Below are 22,847 nucleotides of genomic sequence, written 5' to 3'. Positions count from 1 at the left end.
AAGACAATTTTGTTTCTAATTATAAATTAAATGCTTTATTTCATAGCGGCAGCGGTCATTGTAAAACATTGTTAGTGAGTTATAAAAGCGTGTTTATCGTCGATTTACATTTTTAAGAGATTAAGATTTAATAATCCGTCGTAGTCAATAAAAATTAGTTCACAGAAAAATAATTTAATGCGTAGTTATAATTATATTTTACGCCAAAATTGTATAGACTGATAGATGTTAAATTATGCCTTGGGGCCTTGGAAGACACATTACATTTCTAAATATTTGATAACACTTGTGAAGTTATAAAACAAATTGATTTTTAAAATAGCGTTCTCTTTCATTTAAATGTTAGCCATTTGAATTAACGTCGTAAGGAAATAGAAAGTTAGCGGCATAGTAAACGTAATTGTTAATTAAACCGACTATCCAAGGTTTTACTCGTTATCGCTAAGGGTTATCACGTACGAAAATTAAACAAATTGACAATGGTTATACAATCAAGTTTTATTATCGTGCAATAAATGCTATACATAAAAATAATTATAAGCATAATTTTAAGATTCTTTACGTTGTTTATTTTTTCATGATGGTTGTTTAATTGCAAATATTGAATTAACTGGAACGTATTTTGTCCTGCATAACTTATTACTGTATAGAGTGATTTAAGCTTTTAAAGTATAATACATAAGTTTATAAAATTCAGATTATAACATATTAAAATTGAACAGTTTACTATCTGACCATGAAGACCACACTGCCAGAAGTTATTTGCATGTTGCATTCTGAAAGAAATTATTTCACTGTGATCACCTTATACAGGATGATTGGAAATAGTTGTAAATTTTTTAAGGATTTTTGCTAACGAACGAGCTATATTTATCCCTTAAAACCTTTTACATTTATATGTACACCTGTATACTTTAACACACCCAATACTACAGTAATATGTCAAAGTTTAAAACTATAGATACGTTACCAAACCGCTAAGTCATTCACATTAAGTGGCCCATTTCTATTTTATTTTATACCGATACGTCCAGTTTGCATTCATTAGCACCTTGAGAACTATACACACAAGTGAAGCAAAGAAGACCTTGTGCGTTCATACTTTCCAAATCAATATTACACAAAACCTTACATTAGCACTGGATTTTAGTTTATGAAATAAATTTGTTAAGATTTACTTTGTACCTATTGTACAGTTTTTATATATTTTTGCTCTTGAGCAACATAAAGATTTATTTGTTCAATCAAGATGTTCTGATTTACGAAAGTTGTAACTCTTAACAATGTATTGGTACAGATCACTTTTACATTTTTTTCTTCAACTAAATTTATACTTTTTGTGAAAAGTATTGGAATGTAAATGTTGCACAGTTGTGTTTGCAATGTGTAATTTTTAATGTTTCATTATGAAGAGGGCTTACTTTTAATTTTTATTTCAAAAATGTCATACAAATATTCATAGTTTCAAATACCTAAAAAACATTTTTATACTATCATAAGTATTTTTTTTTGTCATGAACGCTGTGCTTAAGGTACACTTTGTTTCGTACCGAATTTTCCATGTTCATCGGTAAGTATTTCTTGTGTAATCTTTTTCGGATAAATTAAAAAAATACATATGTTTATTTTATTATACTTTGCATAAATAGATATTTTCAGAACGGACAAACGATTTTTCACATTTGACATTCTAAGCTTCTCCAGGTTTGAAAGGATGAACCGTTAAAGTCGCGTAACTAAAACCATTTACATTACTAAGTTTGGGAGCTTACTCAATAAACACGACCTTATCTTTTACATTAATTATTTTTATAATCGAACGTTAATAGCAGGATTATTGAGATATTCGAATAAATTTAATAATGTTTGTATCGTTTCTGACAGCAAATTGCCAGCAAAACCTGTTGTCTATTGATTTGAAGGGCGCTGGAACTATTAAACTGAGTCAAATATTGAGACGTACTATATAATTATTTAATTGTTTCAGGCTCACGTGGTATCTGCCTTCGAGCAGAGTCTCTCGAACATGACACAGCGTCTGCAGCAACTCACCGCCACCGCAGAGAGAAAGGTATGGATTGAATAACACCATATCCTGTACATGTTACCGTCTTATGCATGTGATCAATAAAAGGCACACGTTTACTTACTGTACAAAAAATACAGTGAACGAAACTAGGTTAAATAAGGAAATTCATAAAAAAGATTAACGTAATAGTTATATATAATTAGAAACTTAATGATATGAAATTATTAACTAATTTTGGTAGACAAACGCAATTATTTTTTTCCTTATCAGCTAAAAATTTAAACTAATTATTCACATTATAGCATCTGTGGATTCAAAAGTTTTGCGATATAAATCATTAGAATAAAATGGACCCTAATAATTTTGAATTTCAATTACTAAATATATTTTTCCTTTTAGTTTAAGTATTTTTTATTTATTTCTTTAGAAAAGATGTGTAAATTGAAATGGTATTAGAAAACACAGGTATATATCTAAAAATAAATTTCTCGGGTAGCTATGTCGACGGTCTGGTGACACGATTGAGAAATCTAGAATTCATTTCCTAGCGAAAGACGCTCGTTATAACATCGAATAAAAACACTGGCTGGTCACATGGGTCCAGTGAGAACCAGTGAGAAACTTTATATTAAGTTTCACATCCACAAATAAACGTAATTTACTCTTTATTTTGATTATCTAACGTATAAATTTATTATGCAACTTTCATTGAAAGAATGTAAATTATTTTAATAGCTTCTCCGAAACATTTCGTACAGTCAAAAGTTGTTGGCATGTCGCACTGCAATATATAAAAAGCTAACGTATTTCAGAGTGATAATTTTTAATCCGAATTAATTTCTTAATAATAAAAAATTATTACTCACAAAAATGCTTTCATATTTTTTTGTAAATTTTAAGATTTTATTAAGATAACATTTCTCATATTGTTATTAAATTCTTACAATTTTTTACTTTGATTAGCTTCAAATATTTTAAAGGTATTTTAATTTACTCTGTTGTTTGTGAAGGAATCGGATAATGTTATTTTTAATATTTTAATAGCAATCTATTCTTTTTTTTTCTCCGCTAGAACTTTCTTACTATAATGAAAATATGGAAAAAATTGGAATTGGCAGAGCCGTTCTCGAGTGTTGCGTTTAGCAGTATCGTATGCATATATAGCAAAATATCATACGTATATATATGTATATATGAGAATATTTTAGATAATATATTATATTTCATAAATGGATTTTTCACAAATTTATTTGAATATAGTCTTAATAATTTTGAAGAGGTTTTAATAATGTTCGTAACTGTTCGTACCAGGACTCGGAACTAACGGAATTGCGTCAGACGATCGAGTTGCTACGAAAGCAGTCGATCCAGGCGGGGCTAACGACGGCGCACATGCAGTCCATGGGAATACGAGCAGATGGCGTCAATGTCACAGGACAGGTATAATGCAGTATACACACACAAATTAAGTTAAATAGCATACATTGTCATAATATCTCTGGATGTTTATGGTCAAAATGTTCTTCTACAATAAATCATTTCGTATGTTTATTATAAAATATGTCTAGTTTAAATCACACAAAATACAAGCTTATTCACCACAAAGTGGAGATATGCACCACTAGGTGCCAATTCGGTGAATCTGTGAATGATAACGGGCAAACAGTATTTGTCATGATCTATGATCTATGGACGCGTAAAATAATAGTTGTCCTCCGCCCGGTTGACAAGCTTAATGAACGCTACTTCAAACCTAATGGCAGTAGAATTTCGAAAAACTCGTTTATGAATTCTCATCTTACCTGCGAAAAGAATTTTGTTAATAAATTTGAAGTCTCTAAGCCTTATGCTTTTAAAGATGTCGTGATTTTAAAGATTCGTAGTTAAAACCTCTTATCCATCAAAAGATATGTAATTTTACAAGAACGTATTTAGTCATCATCGTTACTTAAGCTGTGGTGGTCCACTGTTGAACACTGGCTTCCCACAGAGATTTTCAATTAAATTTTTAAAAGGCTCAGTAGAATGCAGCTAGTGTCTTTCGATGACCTTAACCTACAAGCAATATTTGAAAATTATATTTTTAAACAAAATAAACAGATGTTGCTTTCTATCAACTTCAGCATTAGAACAAACACAAAGGGTAGGCTTAAAATTTATATAGAATCTGATTAAATTTAGTGATGAGTTGACTAAGAGTAGTAAATTATAATATGAGATTATTTTAATTTATGTCTTTAACATTTTCAATTAGAACAAACATAATTTATATTTTAATCTGCATTCGACAATTAATAATGATAACTTTCGCAAGTATATTGGCTCGCCGACAGCAGATAACGTGCGGTTACATTCGCGTTAAATTGACCATCAATAGATCTGTTCTCGTTCTACATTTGAAACGTTGAAAGGCTAGTGACATTTCATCTCGTTATTATTGCACTGTATTCATGTCAATTAAAACGTATCATGTTATGAAATATGCATATATAACACCGGCATAATACAAACACAAAGATATTTTATAAACAATGTATTTGTTGTTATGTTATAGACCTATGTTAGTGTGTCAACAAATAGTTTTGTTATAAAACATATTACTAGCTGCTGATAGACTGTGCACTAGAAAGTATTGGCATAGCACAATAGAAAAAAATAATAAACGAAAACCTAATTCAAAATGATTAATTTATTTATGACATTTGTCTTAATGCTCAACAATGAATACATAATGAAAAAATAAATAAACAGTAAAATTTAAACGTTGTGTCATATGTAAAGGAATACATAACAGAACCATATGTTCATAAGGCAGTTTGTAATTTATTTTTGTCACATGTGTACTGCTGGTGTACGTAAATAAAGTAAATTTTTTAATTCACACACTGTAAGTCTTTAATATACATAGTAATGTTTTAAAGATGATTGACATTATATTTAATATTAAGATAGGTATTTTGATTTACTCCGTGGTTTGTTTATAAAAATTATAAATATTTTTTGAGACTGTTTTCCTCGTTATTTTTAAATATTAAATGTTTTCACTCTATAAGAATCTTCCTTGTGCCTTAATAAAATATGTAAAATATTAGTCGAATTAATCTAGCGGTTCTCGAGTTTTGCGCTAAGCTACCTATTATTATACTTTTTATTATGGTTTTCGTTCTTACTCACAAATTTTTGTTAATAGTGAAATATGAAATTAACCCGCGAACTATGGAAATCATTCAGTTGCGACTCCTGATCAACATCTTGTTTACAGAATTTGAAATCTTAAAAATGTAAACGGAACTTCGATACCATATCTATAAGTAAATTTGTTTAATATTACTCGTAAACCTTTGTAATTTCAAAAAAGGTTGTCGACAAACTATGTAATTGAATTTTTAATTAAACATAGTTTTATTTACACAGGAACCAAGCACCCAGGTCCCTCAGTCGTCGCCACAACGTAATATTCAGGCCGGTAATGGAGCAATAACGCGCCACCTCTCCACGGACAGCGTGTCTAGTATCAACAGCCTCAGTAGCGGCTCTTCTATGCCGCATGACAAGAAACATAAGAAAAAGGGATGGGTGTGTATCTCTTTCCATAATAACGATTATTATATTTTATCGGAAAATATATCGTATCGAGTGTTTATTAATATTTTGACGCGCAAACAGTTATCGGATATTTACTTAAAGCTATAGCTGGCACTTAATGGCTTATTATGGAAAACACTCTGGTGTTAAAAAAATCTTAGATAGCCAAACGATTGAAAACGTCAAAACTACACCTGCTCGTGTAGGTAGAATCCGAAAACGGTCAGTTCTATTTATTTATCTACTGATAACTCATCGAAGCCGCCTCCTTACATTATAACTAGCATAACTTTGTTAAGGATTTTCTGGGAAAATTTGTTTTAAGTATTTGTACAAAATTTAAAATTAATCATCATTATATTTTCACCCGTAAAACGTCCATTGATGGACAAAGGGCTCTCTCTTCGATTGCTAATAGTACTTGTTAAAAGCGGCTTGCATCCAGTGTCCTCCCAAGACACCAACATCGTCCACCCACACAGTGGTCACGCTAGTCCGTCATATCGACTCCAAAACCATTAGGCCCCAGCTGGGCATCTGTTGCCTTCCATTTGCTGAACTAATTCAGTCAGTTTCGTTCGTCTACGGAAATAGTTAAAATAGTATTAATATGTGTCAGTTAGAAATAAATGAGTAGTTTATTTTGTTATGATATTTTAAATTAATACAAAATGATGGTAAAACCATGTATATACTCTTTATGTAATTTAATATGATAATTGATGATTATTTCATTTTCCTTAATCTTTTGACGTATCGCATTATTAGGATACATGTCTTAAACAAAATGTAATTTTCAATATAATGTTATTCTAATTTAAGCTTCGATCGTTTTACAACCTTCAATCTAATCATTATATCCTATTACAGTTGCGCTCGTCTTTCACGAAGGCATTCTCGAGAAACGCGAAGATATCGAAAACAGCCAAGCACTCGTCGCTCGGACAATTGTCGTCTCAGGATAGTTCCTCGGGCTCACATCACTACGATGACCCTCATACTATTCGAGAGGGAAGCAATGAAAACAGCTTAGAACATTCTCACGAAGCTCTACCTGATACGAAAGATAGAACAACATGCTCTAATTCTAAGACTGATGAACAAACCAAAGGTAGGCGGTGAAACATTTAGCTAGTAAGAAATGTATATGTCGCTATAAAAGAGAGATTACTTGACTAGTTACCTAACAGTCTAACTAAGGGAGTATATACTATGAGTTACAGAGGAAATCAATATCCACTGATTAACATGGCCCCATCCCATAGATTTACAGTATGACCACCTGTAGACGGCCTGCATACCAGCATCCTATCTGCGATCATTTTATTAGACGATTATACCTTAGTTATACTTTACTAAATGCTTTATAGGCCACGATATTATTATTAATTTTTAATTGTTTTTGGGTAAAAAACGCTAAATTTTAACTTTCATTTCAATCCGTCAAATCAACACGTTTCCTAATATTTTCTTTTTATGCTATTCGTTATAATCGCATATTATATTTTTATTGTTCATTTTACTGTATATTTGGATTCGAAAACTTTAATTGGTATTAAATTTAAAGCGAACCGTAATAGTATTTTTCAATCCAATAATGAAAATCCCTTTTTCATCATATTTTATTCTACAAATAAAAACGTTAGGTTAGATGGCGGTTGGCATCTTTTCCATTTTTTATTTGCTAAGATAGAAGTTTATACATTTATTACTTTAGAAAACAAGCACATATTGTTTTTTTAAAAAAACTGAAACAACTCATAACTGATATAACACAAGTTAAAATAAATGTCGAAGGTAAAAAATTAAATAATTAGTAGTTACAAAAACTATATTATAATTAATAACCAACTAACTTTGTTGATTAGGAGGAAATTGGTCTCTTTTGCAAATGGCCGCCCAAATAAACATCGCCTATATCTGCCGTAAAAACCAATGTACCTAATTATCAATATTTTAGTATAGGGCATTATAAGTAACCAACCTAAATCGCTAAATACAAAGTTGCAAGCGTATTTGTACGTTCCTGGTGATTTTAACAACCTAAGCATATTTTTGAGAAAATTACTTAGCAGCGTAATAGTTAGCTAGTCCGTATCATACTTTCGAGCGTAAAAATGTACCCTAAATGTAAGTGGAAATCTCTTCCGCGGGCAACGACACCCCCAGTCATACTAGGAAGAGGCGTTACTATAGTTTCTTCTGCCACTTTTTCTCCCAGCGTAAACGCTTTTCAAAGTGGCAATAGTGATATTATCCAGAAAATCGCAACCGACCAAGCCTTTTGTGTATTAGATGGTGCAATTTTGCTAACGAATGATCATTCTTACAGAAATAAGTGAAAGCTATATTAGTATTATGAAGATAGAAGTATACAAAAGTAATCAGAATTATTCATGCGTTTTATTACTTTTTATAATTCACCAAACGATAGACATAGTCATTGTGTGAAAGTGGATTTTGCATTTATCATATCATATGATAAATGTAAGAAAAAAAGTTTTATTTTATTGTAATTTTCTGTCACCTAAAAATAACAACTGTTATTACAGATAAACCAGACGATTCCGGATTAGTGGACGAATTGAAGAGACAGTTGAGGGAGAAGGATTTAGTTCTCACTGACATAAGACTTGAAGCTTTGAGTTCGGCCCATCAACTCGAGAGTCTTAAGGACACTGTGATTAAAATGCGGGTAAGAACTCTAAATACAAATGTTTTATATTTTAGCATGTATTTGCTAGCGATACAACATCCAATCCATTGATTTTTATCTGTGACGGGTGGTAACTAATGTGTGTGCCCAATAGGAATTTACAGAAGGGAGAACCTCGACTTCAGCTCACACTTAGAATACGTTTAGCATTCAAGCTCAATAGCGCCCGGTAAGGCCGACTGCCGCCGTCGACGGTTGCTATTGACTGGTTAGCTACTTTATTACCAGAACGAGATTCAGTAATAATATTGTATTGCGGTCTGGACCGAGACTCCGTACATAAGCTTCATTTTAAAAAAAACGAGGTTTAGGCCTTCTGTACTCTGCAAGTGCTAGGCATTTGTAAATAAGGCTACAGATAATCTACTCTCAAAAACAATCCTTAAAATGAGCCACTTTCGTCATCACTGCTGGTTATGATGACTTTGGCTCTTTTTGACAACTGTTTTTATAAAAAAAAATTAAATATCTGTAGTGTTTGTTCTCTATTACAACTGATTTTTTAAATTTCAGAACGAGATGTTAAACTTGAAACAAAATAACGAGCGACTCCAACGGCTAGTGACGTCACGTTCCTTGGCCGGCAGTCAAAGCTCGCTGCCGGCCAGCGACGATCCACGACGGTTCAGTCTCGCTGATCAGCCAGCCTTGCATCAGGTAAAAAGCTATACATGTTATAACATTGTGTTATATGCTATAAATTGCAAATTTGTACCAAATATTCTTATATTTTGTACCAAATAAAATCGCCACTTATTTTTCGACTTTCTACTTAAGAACGTAAGATTATTTTGCCAATACTGCAAATAATGCTGTTAGTATATACTTCGCGTTAGCATGCAAATAATTCAGGTTTTTCTTCTAAAAATACCATGAACGAAATGGAAAAATGTCTATGGTAAAATTTGGTGATAGACCTGCATTTTGCCAAAAACAATTATCAGATTTTTGTTTTATAATTTTTATTAGAACCAACTAAAACCATTTTAAACTAGAGTACTTTAATTTCAAAACTAGAGTACGATAAATTAATACTTTTGTTTTCACAGGCGTCAATGGACATGCATTCACAACCGCTAGACTTAGACTTTAACTGCACACTCTCGTCAACCCCTACCATGGATTTCTCGAAGAAAAACTCACCAAAATCTAATATGGTAGAACCCATATACGGAAATAAAGCGGTTTGCGAATTAAACGAAAATAATGAGGCTATATTGGGAGCTTTAAACGGATCCAGTGACATCTTTACGAACGGACTGTCCACTGGTGACCGGATGAGCGGTGATTATGACATTAATACAGTCCTTCCTCCGCCCAAGACGAGGGAATTAGCTATTGGAGAGAGTTATTCTGATATTGGTGAGTTAATTACATATAACATTATTTTTTTATAACAATGAAATCATACAAATAAAAAACAACAGAACAGATAAAAATAACAGAAAAACGTTAGCATAAAATAAAACTGTGCTTTGCTGATTGATAAACAAAATTGTGATAATTTCTTTTGAAACATATTTGAATTAGGGATTCCATTTTAAAATAATAGATATTGGAGTTCAAAGTTGCCAGTACTTATACTCGATAATTTTACATTTATATATAAGTATTTATGAATACTTTATGTATGAATACATAATGTGTGTAAAATTATCGAATATCAATACTGCTAATTAACAAGTACTGCGTATTTTCCACACCTTAACTATTTTAATTATTTAATTTCACGATTTTAATAAGCCTAAATTTTTGAGAATTATTATTAGTAATGCATAATTAAAAAACAGTGTACGCTTACGGCGTCTTCAAAGAATTTTTGCGGTCCCCTTTATTAGGTACTTATTAATATATGAATAAAAAATGAGTTTAGCGTAAGTAAAAGACGGAAGAAATATACGCTTTAAATAAATATTCAGTCACGCGAAATAAAAAAGTAATTTCGTCACGCGAGACAACGCTAGGGTCAAAGGTGAGGGTGAAAGTAACACGCTATTTCCTTTATTTCCATTCAGTACTGTTTCTTTTTGTTAAAAATATTCACGTGTCGCTTCGTGTTCTTTTGAAGTTTTTCTATTTTTAAATTAAACTGTATTCTTTGAATAACATTTATTAATGTCAAGAAAGGAAACACAATTAATCTATATTTGACTTGAACTATACCTTTTACGTCGTTAATTATAAAAAAAAAATATATGAATATTCATAATCGATTCGTAAGATGTCCACTACTCTACAAAGGACCTCCTAACTCTACTTTCGACTATATAGGACCGTAATAAGTACTACTATTTACTTCTAAACTTAGTAAGGTGTTTGTTACTATTTATTAGTAGTAAGAATGAACATTTTTTTTAGTGATAGAACTATAAATACAATGTTTGCTTTGTTAATATTCAATGTAGGTAGTAGAGCTTTGAGGGCGTTTAATCTGTATCTAATTAATTATCTAAACGTGAAGAAGAAAGCCTTTCTTTTGAGTTATTAAAAAACCTCAACACAGGCTTCTGATAATAAATAAATCAGTTGAAAGAGAGCCATCCGAAATCTTAATTAGACTAAGTGGATTTATGGTGTATGGTGGGTAACATCTTACGCTGCGTATGATGGCGCTTTTTCTCCATTCTAGAATCGTCTGTAGTCCTTTGACTAAAATGCTAATGACGGTGATGATGCTAAATTTATTTGCAGGCGTAGCAGACAGTCAAGGCGACACGACAGACGGAAAGAAAATAGCGATCGCCGTGTATTTAGGACAACCGGAAACATTCCAAAGATATTTCGAAGAAGTCCAAGACACATTAACTGAGTCAGAATGTAGATTCTACGCGAAACAATCTGCGGCTGCTTTCAATCATTTCGAGAAACAGTCCAGTTACGACTCGCCCAGAATGTCACAGAACCATAGCCCTGACACAGAGACGCAGGACTACCCCCAATCAGTCAACAAATCGAACACGAATAGCCTTAAAAGTAATAAATCAACGCACAGCAATTCGTACAAGAACGTATATCATAGCGACTCGACAATAAACTGCAACGAATTCACGATTGCGTACACTTATATATCTGGAAAAACCACGTGGCAGAACTTAGATTATATAGTCAGGAAGACATTTAAGGACTACCTGTCTAGGATAGATCCAGGCACGAACCTCGGATTAAACACAGACTCTATTACGTCATACCATTTAGGTGAAGCAACTCGAGGGCCTGAAATCGGATTTCCCGAATTACTGCCTTGTGGTTATATTATTGGTACCGTTAATACGTTGTATATTTGCTTGCAAGGAGTAGGAAGCTTGGCTTTTGATAGTCTCATACCAAAAAATATTGTATATAGGTGCGTACAATTATTTTCACTTCATATATGAAACTTATATTTATTTATGATTAAAGCAAACTCTAAATTTATTTTAATTTGTAGATATGTGTCGTTATTATCTGAACACCGAAGAGTTATTTTATGCGGACCCAGCGGCACGGGGAAATCGTATTTAGCTGCCAAACTAGCTGAGTTCTATGTACAGCGTACACAAAGAAGGGGAAATCCCGCAGAAGCTGTGGCAACATTTAAGTGAGTGAATTAGTTTTAATCTATTTATAAAACAATAAAATTATAATCATAATAAATTATCATAGAATAGGTCAAATTTATTTGATAGTTGCAGTATACTATAAACAAATAAAACCTATTTCTGTGAATAATTAACCTATTGCTTTAATGGTTTAATTTAAAAAAAAAACACCAATTAATATTTTTTCAGCCTAATAAACTTAAAATCATACCGAAGATAATCCCAAAACTGTTATTTTTGTTCTAATTGCTGTTAAATGTTTTATAAATATATCAGAGTAAATTAGAATCGGTGTTCTAATTTTTACTCGTTTCAATATCTTCTCATAAAACCAGAAGCTTGAATGAAAATACGAAACTAATAACCGAATTGGTCGAGCCGCCTTCGTACTTTATGCTTATCAACTCGTTAGACTATTGTTTTTATGAGAAATGGACATTGACGTCATTACACTATCTACTGGCATCATTGTCATCATATCAACCAGTAGAAGCCTCTCCGCAAGGTGGCCACGATGAGACCAGTATCCATGGACTTCCACGACCTTGACCAGATCGTCGTTCCGCCTAGTGAAGGGCATATAATAATAAACATACTTGTCTTTTGGATACAGCGTGGATCGCAAGTCGTGTAACGAACTCCGCGCGTATCTGGCAAACATTGCGGAGCAGTGCGGTGCGGCTGGGGCCGAGGAAGCTGCTCTGCCCTCCGTCGTGTTGCTAGACAACTTGCAACATGCCTCCGCCCTCGGGGATGCTTTTGCCGGCCTGTTGCCACCTGACAACCGCAACATGCCCGTCATCATAGGTATGTAAACCCTGAATCGTAAATAGTAGATCCGTTGATTTTTTTTGATCAGCTATACCTAATTTGCGGTTTGCGGAGTGCCATTTATTTATATTAATATCCCCATAGGATCACTTATAGTGACCGGTTGTGTACGCCATGGAAAGAATCCTAGAAAAGCCCGGTCTGACAGAAAGTAAAATGACGTTGAACACCCTAGTATTGTCCGGCACTCTTCATTTTAAACTCTACGACGGCTCTAAAACGCGGGCTGATATGAGAAGAGCCCATAGCAAACTCAGTGGTTTTTTTGGGCACTCAATCTGTATTGGGCAATGTAATAGAACCTAGTGTTACTGAAATAAATGAGAACCTAATTTTATCATTATTTCAGCCGTAGTACATGGGCTTCATTACGGCTCAATGAGCTATATAGCATAATGAATAAGAGAACGCATTGAACTAACAAGGCCGATAACCGCGGTATCTTTAATAACCAATCAATACTTATAAATAGCTAATGGTATTTTTGTTTATTATCTGTGCTTTTGCTTGCAGGAACAATGTCACAGGCTACTTGCAACACCACAAACCTTCAACTCCATCACAATTTCCGATGGTTACTCACTGCCAATCATATGGAACCTGTGAAAGGATTTTTAGCGCGGTAAATAATTTTTTTTCTTTATGTATATATAAGAGACTTTTATCTATGTAAGTTGTAAGCTTAAAATTTAATGTATTCGTATCGCTATGTAGATGTTAGGTTAAAACGGATTATACGAAATTCCACACTAAAAAAAGAGTCGAGGAGGTTTTGATTAAGTTTGCGGAGCGGGCGGGGCAAAACTATCGTTATATATTTAACCGTCGAGCATTAGTATCTTATAAAAATGGCAGGCACTTAATCTGTCATTGATAAAAAATAAACCGGAATTCTGTTAAAGTTAAACTCCCTCGCTTAAGTTGTCATCAACCGACGACCTTTAACATTTTATTAAATTAATTTAACAGCATTTATTAGTGGGTAGAAGTGACTATATTCTTCTTTAATTAATCCATAGGTATTTGCGAAGAAAGTTGTTCTCTCTTGAGCTGCGCCTGGGTCGTAGAGAGCCTGCATTAGCTGCAGTACTGGAGTGGCTCCCGGGTGTGTGGTCCACGCTCAACGCGTTCCTCGAAGCGCACTCGTCCAGTGACGTCACCGTCGGACCAAGACTGTTCCTTGCCTGTCCAATGGATTTAGAAGCTAGTCAGGTATAAACGCAGCATAAAAAAACGTACTAGCGTTCCACGAATATAATACTTTAAGTTGATGAATATAGTAGTACCGAAATCACTTTACCGCGTGCAAGTAAACGTATTACATGCTTAAAGCGAATGCAGCATAATAATGCAATCCTACTACAGACCTAAAATATTTCTTTTCATAACTTAAAACATTTTTTGTACAACAGGCGTGGTTCGCGGACGTGTGGAACTACAGCATAGTGCCGTACGCATCGGAGGCCGTGCGTGAAGGCGTAGCACTATATGGGCGCCGACGCCACGCCGCTGTTGACCCACTGCATCACGTCAAATCCTCTTACCCTTGGAGGGAACCTAATCACTCTCACGTAAGTCTTAAAATTGTTTTTAAATCTTGAAATTGTAAAAGAAAACTAAGGTTTTCTTTTCGTTAAGACGAAAAACCCTAATTTTGGAACGATATAAATTTATAAGATTAGCTCAAAATTATTATTAATATTTTAGGCGAAATTTATCATTACTGACGAACATTAAATTATTTCGTATATTATTATCATAATATTAATTTATTTCCAGACATTGAGAGCTATAACAGTGGAGGAAATGAGCATTGAAGAGGCGAATCAAGAAGCAAACAGAAATAACAATCAAGATCCACTGGTAAGCAGTATTAAAAAATCTCCCAGACTATTTATTCGCAATAAAACATATTATTAACTAAAAGTATTTTTTTGATTTACATACTGTGAAAAAAAACATCAATTTTTTTATAATTGTTTTACTAAACCGAAATCCCCATTTTTCAGTTGAACATGTTGATGCGCCTGCAAGAAGCAGCCAACTACAGCGGAAACCAAAGTCAAGATTCAGACAACGCTAGTATGGACTCAAATCTTACTCATGACAGCTCAATGGGCAACGAGCTTTAACTACTTTTATTGTATAAATGATTACAGAATGTATAAATAATACTCTATTTGATTTCCTCATATATGATTGCTATTAAGTAAAATGTGAATTATTGTGTTGCTACCTGTAAAATTTTAATCAAATATTTTATGTTTTGAAATAATGTGAATATGGTAGTAGACGTAAAAATTTTCGTCACTCCTGAAAAACTATATAAAGCCAAATATTTGCCATATGTACATTATTTATATTTATTTTCTATAGGAACTTGTAATGTTTTAGTTGGTAATTCTTACATATTCACTTTCCATTTTGACAGCACAACTTTCGAAAGGATTTTTCTCTGCATATTTGTAATTATTAGCAAATATTACGAGCATGAGTTAGACCTTTCCGTATCTGTTACCTATTGTTGTGATTTTTTAAAGTCGATTAAAAATCATTGAATACGAACGTAAATATATAAATCACGACTGCAGTGCCTAGAGCGATGTATCTTCCATTTCAGTGAAGTAATACCGACGGTATAGGTCTGTTAACATTTGTATGGAACATTGTCGCTTTTACTATTGTTATATTTTTTCAGATTTAGGATAACAAACCGCGTTTGTATTACTATGACAATGTAAGTAAAATATTATTATGAAAGTGTAATTTTTATACCATTTTCATATTATAAACTCATGTACCTAATAAAAATATTAAGGTGTAAATAAAAATGTTTAATATAATTTTTTCTATGTGATTACACTAATTGCTATTATGCCATAAACAGTGTAGCATACTTTTGTATAGAAACATGTAACAATTACAGTGTTTGATATGGATTGACTTGTATGCTAACAGAAACGTGATATCTACAATCTATGCTTTACAAATATTGTGAAAATAAACATTGATTACTTATTATCAAGACTATTATTTATTGAAACCTACTTAACATGCTTTTTAAAAGATAGCGATCAATTTTAAAATTATGTCACTGAAGTTTTATACAATATACTCACTAGAGAAAATATGAATAGTTTTGGTACCAAAGGAAGTTGATAGACAATTCAATGGTTTTTTTAATTAAAATATTAATCTACATTTTACCCATCACTCATTCACTTCTGGTTATAGGCTTCCTCATAGATTTTCAATAGCATCTCATTAATCTTAAGATTATTCATCACCAGATCTATACAAAATACTTACAAATTAATAAGTAAAGACAGACATATGTTATATAATTCTCAAGATAAATAGTTGTCTTACAGCAGCTTTGGTCATATAACAGAAATTTCTTAAATAAATGTAAATTAAATAAAATGATCCTCATACATCCACTAATATACCTTCTATCTTTTTCTTTTTTTTTCTCTGCTTGTACATTACACAGAACAATTTAAGAAAAACAGTTTACTAACTGTTAGCTGTTATTTAATAATTTAGTTTTTGTTAAATAGTATTCTTGCTATATACTAGAAATATAAGGATGTTTGGGTTAATAAAAATATTTTGACATTTCAATTCAAATGTTTATTGCTTAACCAGTATTTAGAAACTAATATCAGAATTGTATATGACAATGAAGGAATTTGGACGGCACAAGTTATATGTTTCAAAGGACTAGAATCATTATTGACTGATTTTTAAAGGAACCTCTGATTCTGTCACACATCTGTTAAATAAGGCACAACCATATTATTTAAAATTTTGGAACATGTTGCTTACAATAGGTATAGTGATAAATACAGTGTTACTTAAAAGTGCTACTTAATTATAAACTGATTGTCTTAATCACCACATGAATTCAATAGTCACAAGTAATCATCTCACAAAAATAATATACCACCACCAGTGTTCAATTAGCAATACCTAATAGTTAACTTTTTCAATATCATGCATCACAATAAAGGAACTGAACCTGTCAAGGCACCCATTTGTTTTAAAATGTGCTAATATAAAATGTAAAAAAATCTCCTGAACAAAAATGGAATCATAAATATAATTGAAAATGGAACTTAATATTATAATGGACCTGCCATTTGGAAAGTCAGAAATATGTTTCATGGAAAATAATAAACTTTTACCTGCATTCATATTTGTCTGTTTTAAATGCATATATGTGAGTGTCAAATCATATTTTTAAATTGCCAAACCAAATAACAGCCAGTAATACAGATTTGTTATGAAGGAATGTGTATTAGAGCTAGGTTCAAATTTTGAGACAAAAATACTTTCAAAATCATAGATATTTTTTTATCATCATTTAAACCATAGGATATCTACTGGTAAACATAGGACATCCACAGGTGGACATAGACCTCACACAGAGATTTCCAAAAAATATAGTTAAAAGTAATTTGTTACATTAACAAGATTGACTTTCAGAAAACACCTTGTAGGTGGACATCCTTTGCTGCATTTGCTGGTTCATGGTCTCAAGTACAGAACATGTTCTTTAAATATTATTAAAAAATTAATGATTCCTAAACAACTCAAAAACCTTCTCTTCTGTGAATATCCAACTACAGAATTCTCTTTTGCATTAATATTAAAGAAAATGTGATAAAATGTAGTTTTATGCTTAAAAGAAATTTTAATGTAAGTTTGTATATTATCACAAATTTAACATAACACTCAAAATAATATTTTAACGTAAAAGCACCCTGAAATAGAAGCTTACCTTGCTGTATTCATCTGTTAGCACTACAAAACATTTAATTCTGATTTTTTTTGTTTGAAATTTTGAGAGCTTTTTTCATAAATCTTCTTTGACTTCTCTGTGCTGCTAAGAAGGCAAAATAAATTGCCTTGTCTAAAATCAGCACTAAATATATAAAAACATATTTACATAATATTTTTAGACAGTTTGAGGACAGTTTTTACATAGCTAAGTCAAAATATTACATGACAACATTTTTACACATTAAAAAAAAATATTTTTCTTGCATTTGTGAACACTAGTGAAAACATTACCTCACAATTTAATCAGTCACTGTGAATATCTAAACTAAGATTAGACAGGGATGGAATTGGAGACTCGGAAAAATCACCAGAGTCATCAAACATCTTGCTATCATTATAACTTTTCTTTGAATGATTGGACAGTGATTTAGACTTACTTTTTGATACATTTTTCTCAATATTTTTTTGTACAGAAGAATTACTGATGTCACTGATAACATCTGCAGCTTCAGAAGTGGAAACTGAACTTGGTGAGCTTATTGACTTCTGATCATATTGTTGCTGATGTAAAAACTTTAAAGGACTGCTAAGATTTAATTGTTCATGAATGGAATCTGGAGACTGTACTTGCTTATTATCCGCTTCATTTTTTCCTGAGGCAGGTGAATTAAAATCTAAACTATATTCAGTTAGATCATTAATTGAGCCATCTGATTTCTGTTTATCAATTTTATTTATTTCACTACTATAATTAACTACCAAGTTTTGTGAAACGGCAGGTGTCTCAGTTTGGGAATGTGACTTTATTGAATCAGTTCCACTTTTATCTTCTGTACAGGGCACACCAGTTGTGTTTATTAGCATTTTATCTAAAGAACTTAGTGGTTTAATATCAACGTATGAAGTTGAATCACTATTGCTCAGAATTTTATTCACCTCTGAAACAGGCGCACTGACATTAGAATTTAGTTTTTCTGGATCTTGTAGATGGTTGCTATGAGGACTTTTGTTAATGGCCAACATGTGCTCACTTGGTATATATTCCGAACTTGTCTTACCTCTTGTGGAGTCACTAGATGTATCTGTGTCTGAATTATCAAGTTGTAACCGAAGGTGTAATTTAGTTTTTTCATCGGAAGAATTGTCAGAGTTGGAATGGCTTATGCTACTCGAAGAGTCTTCGTGAACAATATATGTATTGTTTTGTCCGTCTTTGAAAGTTTTATCATTTTTTTTAATATTATGTCCAAAAGATTTTGTTTGTTGTTGTAAAACATTTTTGACAAGCGTAACTAATATGGGCTCTTTTTCTTTGTTACGTTTAGACAGCTTTAGTTTTTCAAATAACGAGTTATGGCCTTCATATGTATAATCTTTGCCTTGTCGCGACTCAGACATATAAACAAACAACGTGTTTTTGAGATTGCAAAATTCAAGAAATTCATGAATTAAAGAAAGGCAAAATATACCTTCTGGTAACTTTAACAAGTTGTCTAAATTAATATTTTGCTTAATGTTTTCACAGTCATCTTCGAAAACCAAAAAAATGTTAGCCCTTAATAGAGCCCGTATTTTAGCAAGTGATCCATTTTTTTCTAATGCTTCAACAACCAAATCACGTAGTTCTGTATCTTCCGCTTGTGCCATAGTAAATATTTATTGTATAATATAAACACTATCTTTCTATTATAAAACACTTTTAATAAATATTTCAAAGCGTCATTTCATATGACAAAAATAATTCAACACAACAAACAAGTTTACTATGGTTTGTGGTAGATAATTTATTTGTCTATTGCTTATTGGCTTCATTCAGAATTAGAAAAAAAATTCTCAACTATTGTATTTTCAAATAATTTTAAAATTTAAAATGCCTCTCAAATATATTTAATGTATTTATACACAGAAAAATAAGTGTTTTCTATTATAACAAGTAATAAATTTAATGCTGAAAATCGATTTATCACATTTTTTTATAATTTGCTATTAACAATATCTATTTAATTCCAGCGAATTTTCAAAGATTTAATTGCCATTAAATTTTATACAATATCGAAGTATGTTTCATGGTTACCCAAAATGTTAAAATTGTTATTTGAAATTTAAATAAAAATAATTTATGCCATTATATGAATTCACCGTTTGTTACATAACAAGTGAAGATATAATACATAAATTTAATTATCTATCATTAACAAGTAGAAGCATTATAAAGAAAATCATAAATACGTTCGTTTTTCGAAGATCGTCGAATATTAATTATAACAAACGTTTTCATATAAGGTGTTACAATATTTATATGTAATTAATACAATCGAAATTATTAAATCGACGCTGGGTAAATTATTAGAAAAATTGAGAGAAAAAATCAATGTACACATACACCAAACTTATATCTTCGCGAACGTGCTCGAATACAAGGGGTGAAGGCTTGCGCCGGGAAAATGTAAGAAATTCAGTCAGTCGGGTCGAGCTAGCGAAGAAGGTGGATGTACAATTCGATGCAAAAATTTAGTAACATAATGAAACTTTTAGTCTGTTTTTCATTCATATCTTGAAATGTAATGTTAAAGTTTATAATTGAATAAGTGTTTAGTAGAGTCCTATAACATTTTTTTTGGATTTTTTCGTAAGGTGTGCTATCAAGTGTTAAAATACTAGTGGCGGGAAACCGTTTTGATATCTCTCGCTTGACGTGTTGTGTCCTATGTGTACATAGAGCGAGTAAAGCTGTCTGCCCCAGAGGGCGGCCGACATGCTGGATTCGTTGTGAATCGATATTTTTGGACCGCTGTAGAGCAGTCACCATGAGGTCTGTGACTTAATTAAGGTACGCCAGGTGCCAATAATCTAGTGTTCGACTTGACATAGTTACTTATATCCTTTCATACATAATTCGCTATCCAACAGGCGTCAAAAACATTTGTCATTTGACAATGCAAACTTATTCTCATAACAAAATATTTTTTTTAACTTAAGTGTATATATAATCTATATTTAGAAAATAAATTTTAGGGTCAATTCAACAGTAACGTGATTATTTTATTAAATATGTATTTGAGTATACGGAGTTAAATACGGATATATTTTAATATCGTTAAAATTTAGAAATAAACAGATTTTCTTTTTTTTTAATCTATAGATTATAAGAAATCTTGAAATTAGTAACAAAATCTTATACGTACTTCATAAAATAATTTTTTATATGATACAATTACCGAAAACTCAAAAAAATAATAATAAAATGGTATGTAAAGAAAACAAAATTATGAAATGTTATGGATACGTAGTTTAATTGAAACAAGGTTTTTACTTCCATAAATGGGACTTAATCGGGAAATCCAGAATGTGTAATCAAATTCTCAAGCTTGATTTCGGACACGTGGAAAATAATTGGCCCTCAAAAAGCGGCGCCCGTCACGTTTGAATTTAGAATTAAAACGGGAACCATAAGGTTTTAAATGAAAAGAACGAGAATTTAAAAAAATATTATTACCTTATTTTCAAAATTTTGTAATAACTAAAATATGAATTTAATTTGTACTATACGTACGTGAATTTATTAGTTGTGGCTTATAGACAGACACATTTGCTCAAAGATTATTTCTGGTTAGAATTTTTCTAAAATGACCACTTCTGCTCTTTTCTTCAACAGCTTTTGTTACTATTAAATGCTGTTTACCTAATGGTATTTTCAACTTCACTGGATTTTTGGTGACAGAGCGTTGAAGGCGCTTAGCCTAAATATTTTTACAGTGATATGCATCGAGAATCGCCTGAGCGTGTTACATTCTTTATTCTACCGAATTGAAAAACCGTTCTTAGGTTGTTTAGGCGGATGTTTCATGGAGTGACTAGGCGCAAGGTACAGGGACACTATGAAAGAATTTCGGCTTGGACGGTAATTCTGTACAGTTAATCATTTCCATTCGTGTGTACCTGAGGGGTTAGAAACATCGCCTAATCGGTTGCAGTTGGTTACACTGTCTCCTTATATTTCCTTAAGTATTATCATGGTAATTTATTCATAAAAAATTACATGTTTCAAGTAAAAAATTTCAAGAACGTAAAGAAAAAGTTTTGATATTCGAACATGTTTCAAAATAAACACCGATATTCGTATTGAAGAGTGAAAGACAAACATGAGGGGGGCAATGACTATTGATTGTGGCACGTGGAAACATAGTTAACACTCTAATAGTAATTCTTTGCAATAATTAATGACAATATAAGACAAAGCATAAGCCCCGACATTACATTCTTTTTTCTACATTTTCCAAACTTTGTACGCGGTGTTGGTCAAAATGATACTGACATTATTGATTTAGCGCAATAAAAAATTCTAGAATTCAACAAGCAATACCGCTCACAACACTAAAATTTTGTGGGTGTAAAATACCCCAGTAAGGGTGAAATAACATTCGAAGATAAACTGTTGTGTTTAAAAGCGATCCATATTAGTTTATTGCAATGTATGTAAAAAGTACATAGCATTCACAAATGCAACATTTTCATCCCGACAGACATAACTATATATAGGGTTAGGTTTATTGGATTGTTAAGCAATGTTACTGTAGGCTGCGGAGGGATAGATATTCAGTGGTTATACTATGCCTGCCTCTAACTCTTATAACAGAACCTTGGCTACCCTTGGAACCTTGGCGACGGACTCGGGTAATCTGCTGGGATTTACTGGCCCCGCGGTGGCGTGAGAGCTAATTTAGTTCTCGTCCTTATGATTATTGGCGGGGGCAGCTCTACTTCAAGTCGTTGAGGCCGCCGTATAATACGGTAGCATGTGAAGGCGTTCCCGTTTCTTGATAGAAGTTCGACATAACCCGTTGATGGATTCCTCTACCAAGATTATCCTACTTAGAATTAGTCTACATGACAAATAAAAGATTGCATGCAAGCAACGTTTACATTATTATAAAGTACTTTTATCGAATTATACCAATTGTCATTTCAATGTACCTTTTGTCTAAAAATTGTAATAATAAGTAATAAATAAATAATATATAGCAAAAAGCTTCAGAACTGTAGAGGAAGACACGTAATAAAAAATCAATGAACGTAAAAAAATAATTCTCATTTGCAAGTCATTGTTCTTTTCATAATTCAAAATATAAATATCTTAAAACTCAATTTATTATACATTCATTATATTTTAGTCGCACGATGTTAATTGGGTGCGAATTTAAAGTTCAAAAGCTCTTTTATTAATTAAGGAGTAGGCATGTGTTTCGCCCTTTAGCGTAAACCACTTAAAAATCACAAAATCGCTGTTTGTTATTTAATTTTTCTTAGAAAGATTTTTTGTGTT

The 22,847-nt window shown here is 32.0% G+C and overlaps 2 protein-coding genes across 6 annotated transcripts in view; one reads left to right on the top strand and one right to left on the bottom strand.

The window, feature by feature from the left end:
• The window catches only part of sick (sickie), a 192,650-nt gene extending 176,890 nt beyond the window's left edge, over positions 1 to 15,760 (top strand). For all 4 annotated transcript variants that reach the window (XM_068772957.1, XM_068772953.1, XM_068772955.1 and 1 more), the window contains 15 exons: positions 1,988 to 2,071; positions 3,341 to 3,469; positions 5,444 to 5,605; positions 6,485 to 6,725; positions 8,167 to 8,309; positions 8,844 to 8,987; positions 9,380 to 9,692; positions 11,022 to 11,673; positions 11,758 to 11,907; positions 12,522 to 12,715; positions 13,253 to 13,361; positions 13,759 to 13,951; positions 14,152 to 14,310; positions 14,519 to 14,602; positions 14,749 to 15,760. In XM_068772957.1, coding sequence (XP_068629058.1) covers positions 1,988 to 2,071; positions 3,341 to 3,469; positions 5,444 to 5,605; positions 6,485 to 6,725; positions 8,167 to 8,309; positions 8,844 to 8,987; positions 9,380 to 9,692; positions 11,022 to 11,673; positions 11,758 to 11,907; positions 12,522 to 12,715; positions 13,253 to 13,361; positions 13,759 to 13,951; positions 14,152 to 14,310; positions 14,519 to 14,602; positions 14,749 to 14,871 — 2,880 coding nt within the window. In that variant the 3' untranslated portion in view covers positions 14,872 to 15,760. The remainder of the gene's footprint in view (positions 1 to 1,987; positions 2,072 to 3,340; positions 3,470 to 5,443; positions 5,606 to 6,484; positions 6,726 to 8,166; positions 8,310 to 8,843; positions 8,988 to 9,379; positions 9,693 to 11,021; positions 11,674 to 11,757; positions 11,908 to 12,521; positions 12,716 to 13,252; positions 13,362 to 13,758; positions 13,952 to 14,151; positions 14,311 to 14,518; positions 14,603 to 14,748) is intronic.
• A 624-nt stretch (positions 15,761 to 16,384) lies between these two features.
• Positions 16,385 to 19,244, bottom strand: LOC137929506 (centrosomal protein 43-like). Of its 2 annotated transcripts, XM_068772490.1 has the most exons (2): positions 17,962 to 19,244; positions 16,385 to 17,654 (listed from the first exon to the last, which is right to left on the bottom strand). In XM_068772490.1, exons 1-2 carry the CDS (start codon positions 19,169 to 19,171, stop codon positions 17,557 to 17,559), a joined length of 1,308 nt encoding a protein of 435 aa, XP_068628591.1. In that variant the 5' UTR covers positions 19,172 to 19,244; the 3' UTR covers positions 16,385 to 17,556. The 2 variants fall into 2 exon arrangements, with proteins under 2 accessions (XP_068628591.1, XP_068628590.1); XM_068772489.1 differs by having other exon boundaries at positions 17,575 to 19,244.
• Positions 19,245 to 22,847: the final 3,603 nt, after the last annotated feature.

This window comes from Battus philenor, unplaced genomic scaffold (assembly GCF_028537555.1).
Source record: "Battus philenor isolate CCGP_79_NKW_IND1 unplaced genomic scaffold, ilBatPhil1.0.hap1 SCAF_5, whole genome shotgun sequence".
Classification (NCBI taxonomy): domain Eukaryota; kingdom Metazoa; phylum Arthropoda; class Insecta; order Lepidoptera; family Papilionidae; genus Battus; species Battus philenor.
This window is presented reverse-complemented; position numbering and strand designations above follow the sequence as displayed.

What these genes read in the sequence shown, in the direction of transcription:
- LOC137929506 (XM_068772489.1), bottom strand. Translation starts at nt 19,171, where the DNA reads ATGGCACAAGCGGAAGATACAGAACTACGTGATTTGGTTGTTGAAGCA.